Below are 12,767 nucleotides of genomic sequence, written 5' to 3' on the forward strand. Positions count from 1 at the left end.
ATAGTCACAAGAGAAAACACATGTTCAAATCTCAGACCCAAACAGGCCTTGCGAAGGGGAGGGGAACGAGAACGAGAGGTTCAAGAGAGGCGGAGCGGAGCTCACCTTATTGTGCAAAGAAAGGCAGAAACTTTGTATGTACGAGGAGAACATTTCCATCTGGACATCCTAAAACTCTTTGCAGCCTAGGAACAAGCCTTGAATTGTGGCCACTTTGTAAGCAAAATGCAGTTGTTTTGTAATGGGCTTGGAGGGAGTGCAGTGTAGATTTATTGTGGAAAAATTACACACCCCATTGTGTAATTCCTGGAAAACTGGTTAAGAGAGACTGTGGTCGAAGTTTTAAATATACCAACAATTAAGGGAAGCTGATGGGGTACATAGAGAGAAACTATCTCTGTTAGTTAGGGAATCTAGGACTACATCTGGGACTAAGGTAAGGCTTTTTTTATATACAATTCGCTGGGACATGGGCATCGCTGGCTGTGCCCACATTTATTGCCCATCCCTAATTGCCCTTGAGGGGGCAGTAAAGAGTCAACCAATTTGCTATGGGTCTGGAGTCACATGTAGGCCAGACCGGGTAGGGATGGCAGATTTCCTTCCCTAAAGGACATTAGTCAACCAGATGGGTTTTTCCGACAAAGGTTTCAGGGTCATCATTAGACATTTTCAATTCCAGATTTTTTTTAAATTGAATTCAAATTTCACCACCTGCAGTGGGGGGGATTCGAACCTGGGTCTACCAGAGCATTATTCTGGGTCTCTGGTTAAATAGCCCAGCGGCAATACCACTGTGCCACCGACTGAAATTGGGGACGCCTCCTTCAAGCAAAGGATGGGTAGATGTCTGTAATTCTCTTACGCAAATCAGTTGCTTCTTGATTGATGGATTCCGTTAACGAGTGTGTCAGGGGGTGGGGTTGGGCTGCAGATCGGCAGTGATCACAGTGAATGGTGGAGTAGTCTTGGGCTAAATGGCCTCCGCCTGTTCCGCATGGAGCGTTACCGCTGACGGTTAAGCGAGGACTGCGGCCCTGGAATTTTCGGAGACCTCCCGAGCTTCTCCGAAGAGGAGCTGAAACTTTACATCCGCCCGACCCACCAGATGGGACCCTGGTTTAGAACGTGGGTCGGCATTCTCGGGTCGCGGGATTCTCAGCGCGCCCCCAGCGGCGTGGGGCGGTTTCGATGGGAAATCCCATTGACAAGCGGCGAGCAGATAGAATTCCACCGCCAGCAAACGGCATGTCTCCGAGAAGCCCTTCATCTGTAAGATAGCACCTCCTGTTGCGTTACCAGCTTAACACAAACTTCCTTTTTGTAAAAATATACTTTGCTCCTAAGATATCCGAAGGAACGTCTCAAACATTTCAAAACAGCCGTCACACAAAGTGCAATAATATTTGGGTTCTCTACATCCCTCGTGTTGCAACTCTGAGCTGTTTCGACACAGTCAGAGAAACATCGCAGACATTTCAAAACGGTCATTGCAAATGGTACAAAGGTATTTTAAGTTATCCAATAGACCAAGTTACAGTCAGCTGCTTCCATACAATTGTGATACAATTCGCTGTATACATTAATCCTGTAGTGTTATTAGTACTCAACACTGACATAACCACTGTACTAATGATGGGTAATCTGACACAGAGCTCTTTGTTGAGTAATGACAGGATTCCAGGAGACTTCTTCATACAGGTGCAGCTTGGCACTGCTCCAGTTACCATATCACATGGTAACTTGCAGCCTTCCTGATGCAAATGTATAGCCAAGTGTTTCCATATTCAGCAGCATGTTAATCTGCAGGTTAAACTGCCTTGCACCGCAAAGCAATGTGACAACACCCCCGAAGCTGCCTCACTTATTCACTGACGTGTTGCCACTGCCTCATGTGAGAGACAGGCTGCTGTTTGAATCGCGCCTCTGATGCGAAGGGTCGTGCGTTCCTTTGACCGTAGGTCATTCTGGAACAGCCAGCATTGTCCTATAGTGGGTCATACGGGCAGCACGGTAGCATAATGTTTAGCACTGTGGCTTCACAGCTCCCGGGGTCCCAGGTTCGATTTCCCGCTGTTTGTGTGGAGTCTGCACGTTCTCCCCGTGTCTGCGTGGGTTTCCTCCGGGTGCTCCGGTTTCCTCCCGCAGTCCAGAGACGTGCAGGTTAGGTGGATTGGCCGTGATAAATTGCCCTTAGTGTCCAAAAAGGTTAGGTGGGGTTACTGGGTTATGGGATAAAGGGGATATGTGGCGGCGTGGGGCTCTTTCCAAGGGCCGGTGCAGACTCGATGGGCTGAATAGCCTCCTGCACTGCAATGTCTATGATCCTATGCTGTCGAAGAACAGACTGGGTGGAGAATCTCTCGCACTGACTCTCTCTCTTTCGCTCTCTACCTTTTCTGTTAATAGATCCATCTCCGGTCTCTAGTCTGTCTCTGGTGAATAAGACAACCAAGTCACTGGTGTTAAAATGGACAGTTCCCAACGACAACAGAGTCGCAGAATACACTTACAATATTACAGCCACGAGTGATACGGGGCCTTTCACTGCGACCTACACCACTCAGAGAGGAGCGGATCAGTTCCAAGTGCCAGGCCTGCAACCTGGGGTGGAATATAACCTGACGGTGAAGTCGGTCAGTTCTGAGAACACGCTGAGTGCTCCTGCGAATGTGAACTGTACCACAAGTAAGTTACCCTCCAAATCTAGACGGGAAAGCAGCTCCACTGAGGGTCTGTCTGGATTTTGCGGTAATAACTGACGTTTACCTCCAATCGGCAGAGAGTTTTATAGTATTCTTTCACAGGAAGTGGGTGTTGTTGGTTGGACCAGAGATCTCAAAACACTTAACGGCGAGGCATGGCACGATGGCAAGCACTGATGCTTCACAGCGCCAGGGACCCGGGTTCAATTCCGGCCTTGGGTGTCTGTGCGGAGTTTACACGTTCTCCCCGCGTCTGCGTGGGTTTCCTCCGGGTGCTCCGGTTTCCTCCCACAGTCCAAAGACGTGCAGATTAGGTGGATTGGCCACGCTTTGACCGATCCAATTGCCTCTTTGACAGATCCAATTACCACGGCAGCTGGCTGTGGTGCAGCATGGCCGTTGAAAGCTGGGAAGCTTCGCTCCTGGGATCTACACGGCTTGCAGTGCCTTGCGAGATTGTGTTGAATCTCGCAGGATGTTGCGATGTGAATCCCGGCCACAATGGGGGGGAATCACCTTTCAGCAAATGTGCATATTATAGCGATTCAGTAAGCCTCACTTTAATGTGCAGATTCCCGAGGTACCTGAGGCTTTGGGATTCAATCCTTTCGCCTCTGGGACCTTGGGCGAGTGCTGTTTGGTACTTGGGGCAGCTGCCGCCAAGGCGCAATGGGGAAAGACCACTGTGTAAGGTTTTACCAGCAAATGTACACCGAGGGGCGGGTAACAGTGTAAAGCCTCCTCGGTCTGGGTAATTAACACTCCAATGTATAAAACAAACATGACAAAGAACAAAGAACAAACAAAGAAATGTACAGCACAGGAACAGGCCCTTCGGCCCTCCAAGCCCGTGCCGACCATGCTGCCCGACTAAACTACAATCTTCTACACTTCCTGGGTCCGTATCCCTCTATTCCCATCCTATTCATGTATTTGTCAAGATGCCCCTTAAATGTCACTATCGTCCCTGCTTCCACCACCTCCTCCGGTAGCGAGTTCCAGGCACCCACTACCCTCTGCGTAAAAAACTTGCCTCGTACATCTACTCTAAACCTTGCCCCTCTCACCTTAAACCTATGCCCCCTAGTAATTGACCCCTCTACCCCGGGGAAAAAGCCTCTGACTATCCACTCTGTCTATGCCCCTCATAATTTTTTAGACCTCTATCAGGTCTCCCCTCATCCTCCTTCGTTCCAGTGAGAACAAACCGAGTTTATTCAACCGCTCCTCATAGCTAATGCCCTCAATACCAGGCAACATTGTGGTAAATCTCTTCTGCACCCTCTCTAAAGCCTCCACATCCTTCTGGTAGTGTGGCGACCAGAATTGAACACTATACTCCAAGTGTGGCCTAACTAAGATTCTATACAGCTGCAACATGACTTGCCAATTCTTATACTCAATGCCCCGGCCAATGAAGGCAAGCATGCCGTATGCCTTCTTGACTACCTTCTCCACCTGTGTTGCCCCTTTCAATGACCTGTGGACCTGTACTCCTAGATCTCTTTGACTTTCAATACTCTTGAGGGTTCTACCATTCACTGTATATTCCCTACCTGCATTAGACCTTCCAAAATGCATTAACTCACATTTGTCCGGATTAAACTCCATCTGCCATCTCTCCGCCCAAGTCTCCAAACAATCTAAATCCTGCTGTATCCTCTGACAGTCCTCATCGCTATCCGCAATTCCACCAACCTTTGTGTCGTCTGCAAACTTACTAATCAGACCAGTTACATTTTCCTCCAAATCATTTATATATACTACAAAGAGCAAAGGTCCCAGCACTGATCCCTGTGGAACACCACTGGTCACAGCCCTCCGATTAGAAAAGCATCCTTCCATTGCTACTCTCTGCCTTCTATGACCTAGCCAGTTCTGTATCCACCTTGCCAGTTCACCCCTGATCCCGTGTGACTTCACCTTTTGTACTAGTCTACCATGAGGGACCTTGTCAAAGGCCTTACTGAAGTCCATATAGACAACATCCACTGCCCTACCTGCATCAATCATCTTAGTGACCTCCTCGAAAAACTCTATCAAGTTAGTGAGACACGACCTTCCCTTCACAAAACCGTGCTGCCTCTCACTAATACGTCCATTTGCTTCCAAATGGGAGTAGATCATTTCCCTACCACTGAAGTAAGGCTCACCAGCCTGTAGTTCCCGGGATTATCCTTGCTACCCTTCTTAAACAAAGGAACAACATTGGCTATTCTCCAGTCCTCCGGGACATCCCCTGAAGACAGTGAGGATCCAAAGATTTCTGTCAAGGCATCAGCAATTTCCTCTCCAGCCTCCTTCAGTATTCTGGGGTAGATCCCATCAGGCCCTGGGGACTTATCTACCTTAATATTTTTTAAGACACCCAACACCTCGTCTTTTTGGATCTCAATGTGACCCAGGCTATCTACACACCCTTCTCCAGACTCAACATCTACCAATTTCTTCTCTTTGGTGAATACTGATACAAAGTATTCATTTAGTACCTCGCCCATTTCCTCTGGCTCCACACATAGATTCCCTTGCCTATCCTTCAGTGGGCCAACCCTTTCCCTGGCTACCCTCTTGCTTTTTATGTACGTGTTAAAACCCTTGGGATTTTCCTTAACCCTATTTGCCAATGACTTTTCGTGACCCCTTCTAGCCCTCCTGACTCCTTGCTTAAGTTCCTTCCTACTTTCCTTATATTCCACGCAGGCTTCGTCTGTTCCCAGCCTTTTAGCCCTGACAATTGCCTCCTTTTTCTTTTTGACGAGGCCGCCAATATCTCTCGTTATCCAAGGTTCCCGAAAATTGCCGTATTTATCCTTCTTCCTCACAGGAACATGCCGGTCCTGAATTCCTTTCAACTGACACTTGAAAGCCTCCCACATGTCAGATGTTGATTTGCCCTCAAACATCTGCCCCCAATCTATGTTCTTCAGTTCCCGCCTAATATTGTTATAATTAGCCTTCCCCCAATTTAGCACATTCATCCTAGGACCACTCTTATCCTTGTCCACCAGTACTTTAAAACTTACTGAATTGTGGTCACTGTTACCAAAATGCTCCCCTACTGAAACATCTACCACCTGGTCGGGCTCATTCCCCAATACCAGGTCCAGTGCCGCCCCTTCCCTAGTTGGACTGTCTACATATTGTTTTAAGAAGCCCTCCTGGATGCTCCTTACAAACTCCGCCCCGTCTAAGCCCCTGGCACTAAGTGAGTCCCAGTCAATATTGGGGAAGTTGAAGTCTCCCATCACCACAACCCTGTTGTTTTTACTCTTTTCCAAAATCTGTCTACCTATCTGCTCCTCTATCTCCCGCTGGCTGTTGGGAGGCCTGTAGTAAACCCCCAACATTGTGACTGCACCCTTCTTATTCCTGATCTCTACCCATATAGCCTCACTGCCCTCTGAGGTGTCCTCCCGCTGTACAGCTGTGATATTCTCCCGAACCAGTAGCGCAACTCCGCCTTCCCTTTTACATCCCTCTCTATCCCGCCTGAAACATCTAAATCCTGGAACATTTAGCTGCCAATCCTGCCCTTCCCTCAACCAGGTCTCTGTAATGGCAACAACATCATAGTTCCAAGTACTAATCCAAGCTCTAAGTTCATCTGCCTTACCCGTAATACTTGCATTAAAACATATGCACTTCAGGTCACCAGACCCGCTGTGTTCAGCAACTTCTCCCTGTCTGCTCTGCCTCAGAACCCCACTGTCCCTATTCCCTAGTTCTCCCTCAATGCTCTCACCTTCTGACCTATTGCTCCCGTGCCCAACCCCTGCCATACTAGTTTAAACCCTCCCGTGTGACACTAGCAAACCTCGCGGCCAGGATATTTATGTCTCTCCGGTTAAGATGCAACCCGTCCTTATATAGGTCACACCTGCCCCGGAAGAGCTCCCAGTGGTCCAGATAATGGAAACCCTCCCTCCTACACCAGATGTTTAGCCACGTGTTTAGCTGCTCTATCTTCCTATTTCTAGCCTCACTGGCACGTGGCACAGGGAGTAATCCCGAGATTACAACCCTCGAGGTCCTGTCTTTTAACTTTCTGCCTAGCTCCCTGAACTGCTGCAGGACCTCATGCCCCTTCCTGCCTATTTCGTTAGTACCAATATGTACAACGACCTCTGCCTGTTTGCCCTCCCCCTTCAGGATGCCCTCTACCCGTTCGGAGACATCCTGGACCCTGGCACCAGGGAGGCAACATACCATCCTGGAGTCTCTTTCATGTCCACAGAAGCGCCTATCTGTGCCCCTGACTATAGAGTCCCCTATTACTATTACTCTTCTGCGCTTTGACCCTCCCTTCTGAACATCAGAGCCAGCCGTGGTGCCACTGCTCTGGCTGCTGCTGTTTTCCCCTGATAGGCTATCCCCCCCGACAGTATCCAAAGGGGTATACCTGTTCGAGAGGGGGACAACCACAGGGGATTCCTGCACTGACTGCCTGCCCTTTCTGGTGGTCACCCATTTCTCTGCCTGCACCTTGGGTGTGACCACATTTACATAACTGCGATCTATGACGCTTCCGCCACCTGCATGCTCTAAGTGCATCCAATTGCTGTTCCAACCGAACCATGCGGTCTGTGAGGAGCTCCAGTTGGGTGCACTTTCTGCAGATGAAGCCATCCGGGACGCTGGAAGCCTCCCGGACCTGCCACATCTCACAGTCAGAGCACAGCACCCCTCTAACTGACATTGCGTCAATTAATTAAAAAAAAACATTTTTTTAATTTTAAAATATATTTAAAAAATATTTTTCAAAGTTACTGTCAACTATCTGTTTCCTAGCACTAGATTTCTAATAGAAATGCGAAAGCTAAATATAGTACTCTCCGATCTCTGGCTTAGATACTCCTCTAAATTATAATTAAGTAATTATGTTTAATTAGTTACCAATGCTTAATTTTTTTAATTTAGTGTAGATTTACAATGTAAATGTTTAAGAAGGAATTGTAACGTAAAGAGCGATATGTGCGTAATGTTATCAAAATTGAATGGAAGAAAGTCAAGGGAATGTGTAACTCTGATGGAAATGTACAGTCAAGACAATTCAAAATGTTCTGTAATGTTTAGTATAGATTTTATGAATAAAGTATATTAAAAAAAAAAAACTAGTCCCCACAAACGGGGACGGAACGGCACTCGTGGGAGTCTCAAAGGGGATCGGAGGCCCCCAGCTCCATGCCGATTAGGCAGTGTGGTGCCCTGGCACAGCTGGTGCCACCTGGATGCCAGCTGGCATGGGCATTGTCAGGGTGCCAGGTTGGCAATGCCAAGATGCCAAACTGGCACATTTTGTGCACACAATTGGGCCGGGGTTGCCCGCTGTGGGTGTTGAGGGGGGTGGGGATGACCCTCCCATATTGCATTCTTGCTTGTGGGTTTGGGAGGTCAGGATTGGTTTTGTAGGCCTCGGAGATCGGGGTGCCATTTAAAAATGGGGGGATCCGGCGAGCAGAGCTCCCCATTGTAAAACAACGGGGCTATGTGCGGCATTGGCACCGCTTTCCCTGTTCAGGCTCCTTAGTCAACGTGAGTCACGTTGAATAGCCATGTGTTTCTCAGCACTGCGAGCGCCAGGAAACACACGGCTAAACGCGCTCGCTTGGGAACATTGTTCCCTTTTGGGACAATTGCGCCCTTAGTGTCCAGAGATGTGCAGATTAAATGTGGTTGCAGGGATGGGGCAGGGGAGTGGGCCTAGATTATGTGCTCTTTGAGAGGATTGGTGCAGACTAGATGGGCCGAATGACCTCCTTCAGCACCATAAGGATTCCAAGGTTCTGTGAATGAATTAGTCTTGAATTGTAGTGACTAACCTATAGCAAACATTCAGCCGTTTTTGATGCCTTGGAGGAAGTGTCATGTAGATTTCCCAGAATTGTACCTGGACGCCAATGTTTAAATTACCCCTACGGTGGCCGGCACCATGGGGTCCTCTGGCGCCCGTCCCTGATGCCAGGGGTACCGTCAGCTGGCACTACCGTCGCCAGGAGCTACTGTAGGTGTTGCCCTTGGTGGGCGGCGGCTGGGTTGGGTGGGGGGTGCGGCAGAGGGTGGGGTGCTGGGGTGGGGGACGCCCATACAGCCGGTGTCACTCTGCACAAACCTGGGCCAGGCTGGGTGTTCAGTGGGTGCGCAGCAAGATAGCCACGGTAATGGTGGTCTGTGCCTGGGCACCGCTCCAGCCCCGTGGGGTGGGTAACCCTGGCCACTCGGCCTGTTTACCCCCCCCCCCCCCCCCCAACCCCTGGCCCTGGCAACTCCCCGACCCCAGCCATCCCGGCCAGTGTCCTGCCCAGTAGCCCACAGTCGCTCCTCTCCGTGTCCCACCACCTCTCTCTCCCTCAGCGGCCACCGCGCTGGGTTCACTATTTTTTATTTTATTTAAAACAAATTTGTAACATTTACAGAGAGAAAAAAAGAGCCCTCTGCAAAGAGCCTTAACATAGTGAAAACGAACGGTGGGAAAGAATAAACATGTTAATAAGGCACTTCCCCTATCAGCTCTGTTTGCCCATACACCCCCCCGCCCCCCCCCCATCCCCGGGTGCTGCTGCTGCCGGTTTCCTGCACTGTTCCCTGAGAGTCTGCAAGCGACTTTCTCCCCCGGGGGGATCCCTGGTCACCCCCCCTTGCCCACTTAAGTCTCCCCTGCTCTACTTCTCAGCTGGCCCCCCCCTCCTGACCTCCCCTGCCCCCCGAGGCCTGACCTGCCATGTCAGCCCTGCTTGGCCCTAGCCCGCCCCTCCTCCTACTCTCTCTGGTGCCCCCTGACCTACGCTAGCTACGCTGACCCCTGCCCTTGGCGCCTGACTGTCTCCCGCCCGAGTGCTCGGGCCCTCCCCCCACACACCAAGGACCCATTAACCTAAATTGTATCTCCCCGTGCTGTTTCAAGTCCCTTAACAAGCCCCTAACCCATCCCCCTATCAGAGGCCCCGATCTCCCACCGAAAGATACCAAGTGCAGGGCCCTCTTTGCAGGGCCCCTCTCTTCCCCACCCCCCCTCGTTGCAATCTCCTAAAATCACCCTAAGCAGTGCGCCCTCCAGCCCCCGCCCTCTGTCCAGGCTGAAAACAATCTTGGATAGAACATTACAGTACAGGATAATTTAACAGACCGCCGCCACACAACAGCTCTGAGAGCCCAGAGTCCTTTAGTTCAAGTCCAGCTTCTTCTTTTAATAAAAGTCCACTCCCAGTCAGAGCCAGTTAGGTTAACAGGCCGCCGCCACTGTACAGCACTGAAAAAACTAAGTGCCCGTTGGTTCCCGTCCAGCTTCTTATCTTTAATGAAAGCCCAAACCTGTTCTGGTGTCTCGAAGTAGTGATGGAGTTCCTCAAACGTGACCCAAAGCTTCGCAGGATACAGCATTCCAAACCTCACCTGCTCTTTGTAGAGGGCTGCCTTTACCTTGATGAATCCTGCACGCCTCTTGGCCAGCTCCGCTCCAGTCCTGGTAGATGCGCACCTCACAATTCTCCCATCTGCTGCTCCTCGCCGCCTTGGCCCATCGCAGCACACGTTCCCTGTCAGCCAGCCGGTGAAAGCGGACCACCAAGGCCCTCGGTCGGTCGCCCGTCCTGGGCTTCCTTGCGGGGCCTCTATGGGCCCCATCCAACTCCAGGGGTCGAGGGAAGGCCTCCGGTCCCATCAGCGCCTCGAACATACCCATCACGTATGCACCCACATCCGATCCCTCGCAGCCCTCGGGGAGGCCCACGATCCTCAGGTTCTGCCTCCTGGCTCTGTTCCCCAGCTCTTCAAGCTGCTCCTGCATCCTCCTCTGGCAGGCGTTCAGCTCCTCCACCTCGTGCTCCAGCTCCGTTACCGTATCCGCCCGGCTGGAGAGCTTCACCTCGACCTCCCTGAGCGCCTTCTCTTGGACCGCCTGTGTCTCGACCATTCGGTCCATTACCGCCCTCATTGGGTCCAACATGTCCCTCTTCAGTTCGGCGGAGCAATTCCTGAAGAACTCCATCTGTTGCTCCCTTGGCCAGTGGGCCTCCGCTCCCTGGTCCCTGCCGTCCGCCATGCTTCGCCACCCGGTCTGGGGTCCCCGCTGCTCCCGCTTCGATCCTTGCCGCTCCACTCGACCACTTCTGGTCCAGCTGTCCATACCCCGGGTGGGAAAGCCTCTTCCCTATCGTCCCCTCCACCGATTCAGCTCGCCAGGTCCCGAAAAAGTCCGTTGGAAAAGGTCCATTTGCCCATCGCGGGCGGGAGCGATCCGACCTGCGACCTGCTTCCTCGAGGGCGCCACCGGAAGTGGTTTCACAATTTTTAAAAGCACAAATAAACTGCGCCGTCGTAAACTTGGCCCCTCGGAGGCGGGGAACCGCGGAGGCCCCAGAGAATACCGGTTCAAGCCCGCTAATGATATGCAAACGGTGTTTACTGTACGTGCGTTCCGGAACTCATTGACGCTGCTGTCGAGGTGACGGAGAATCGTGACTTGGCATCAAATTGGCGCCTGTCGCGATTTTGGTTTCAGAACCTATTCTCCGCCCAATCACATTTTGCAATTTTGGCGTCGGCAAACCATAAGCCCATAAAACATAGGAGCAGAATTAGGCCGCTCGGCCCATCGAGTCTGCTCCGCCACTCAATCATGGCTGATATTTTCTCATCCCCATTCTCCTGCCTTCGGAGAATCCCGCCCACTATATTCGCTGGTTAGGGAATCTAGGACCAGGGGGAGGGGGGGATGGTCTCAAAACTTCAGGATTGAGATTAGGAAACTTCCCCACACACACACACACACATACGGGAAAGAGGTTTGGAACTCGCTTCGAATGGTAATTAATGTTAGCTCAGTTCTTCATTTTGGGGATTTGTTGATTGAACATTATCAAGGGATGTGGGGCAAAGACAGGCATTTGGAGTTGGATCGCAAATCAGCCATGGTGGCATTGAATGGAGGAACAGGCTAGAGGGACTGAATGTCCTCCTCCTCCTGTTTCTATGTTCCTGGTTTATTTGCACACAGCAAGATTCCACAATCTGATGGCAGTTCAGAGAGAAATGCACATCTGGAATTTTAGGAGATTTCCTTGTCTTTTCATCCGAGGAGGAACTTTGTTTCACACTCACTTGCACCACCAGGTGGATCATGGGTTTAAAGCCAGATTTGTAAAATAGTGCCTCCGTCTCTGCCTCGATTACTGCACTGACATAACGCCTTCTCCTTGCGTGACAGTCTGCGCCGTCTGTTTATATATTAGATGTGAACATAGAATCATGCGCAAAATTCTCCCAAAACAGCGCGATGTCCGCCGACTGGCGCCCAAAACGGCGCCAATCAGACGGGCATCGCGCCGCCCCAAAGGTGCGGAATGCTCCGCATCTTTGGGGGCCGAGCCCCAACCTTAAGGGGCTAGGCCGACGCCGGAGGAACTTCCGCCCAGCCAGCTGGCGGAAACGGCCTTTGGTGCCCCGCCAGCTGGCGCGGAAATGACATCCCCGGGCGGCGCATGCGCGGGAGGGTCAGCGGCCGCTGACAGTTTCCCACGCATGCACAGTGGAGGGAGTTTCTTCCGCCTCCGCCATGGTGGAGGCCGTGGCGGAGGCGGAAGGGAAAGAGTGCCCCCACGGCACAGGCCCGCCCGCGGATCGGTGGGCCCCGATCGCGGGCGAGGCCACCGTGGGGGCACCCCCCGGGGCCAGATCGCCCCGCGCCCCTCTCCCCAGGACCCCGGAGCCCGCCCACGCCGCTTGGTCCCGCCGTTCAAAAGGTGGTTTAATCCACGCCGGCGGGTCAGGCAATTTATCGGCGGGACTTCGGCCCATCCGGGCCGGAGAATCGCAGGGGGTGGCCCGCCAACCGGCGCGCCGCGATTCCTGCCTCCGCCAAATATCCGGTGCCGGAGACTTCGGCAACCGGCGGGGGCGGGATTCACGGCAGCCCCCGGCGATTCTCCGACCCGGCGGGGGGTCGGAGAATGACGCCCATGATCACAGAATCCCTACAGTGCAGAAGGAGACCATTCAGCCCATCAAGTCTGCACCAACCCTCTGAAAGAGCACTCGACCTAGGCCCACTCCCCCCGTCCTATCCCC

At 51.9% G+C, this 12,767-nt stretch overlaps 1 protein-coding gene across 1 annotated transcript in view; it reads left to right on the forward strand.

Annotated features, from left to right (window-relative positions):
- LOC140404027 (receptor-type tyrosine-protein phosphatase H-like) overlaps nucleotides 1–12,767 on the forward strand; it is a 96,835-nt gene that overhangs the window by 39,572 nt on the left and 44,496 nt on the right. The window contains exon 5 of the mRNA XM_072492368.1: nucleotides 2,410–2,688. Coding sequence (XP_072348469.1) covers nucleotides 2,410–2,688 — 279 coding nt within the window. The remainder of the gene's footprint in view (nucleotides 1–2,409; nucleotides 2,689–12,767) is intronic.

This window comes from Scyliorhinus torazame, chromosome 29, assembly GCF_047496885.1.
Source record: "Scyliorhinus torazame isolate Kashiwa2021f chromosome 29, sScyTor2.1, whole genome shotgun sequence".
NCBI classification, from domain to species: domain Eukaryota; kingdom Metazoa; phylum Chordata; class Chondrichthyes; order Carcharhiniformes; family Scyliorhinidae; genus Scyliorhinus; species Scyliorhinus torazame.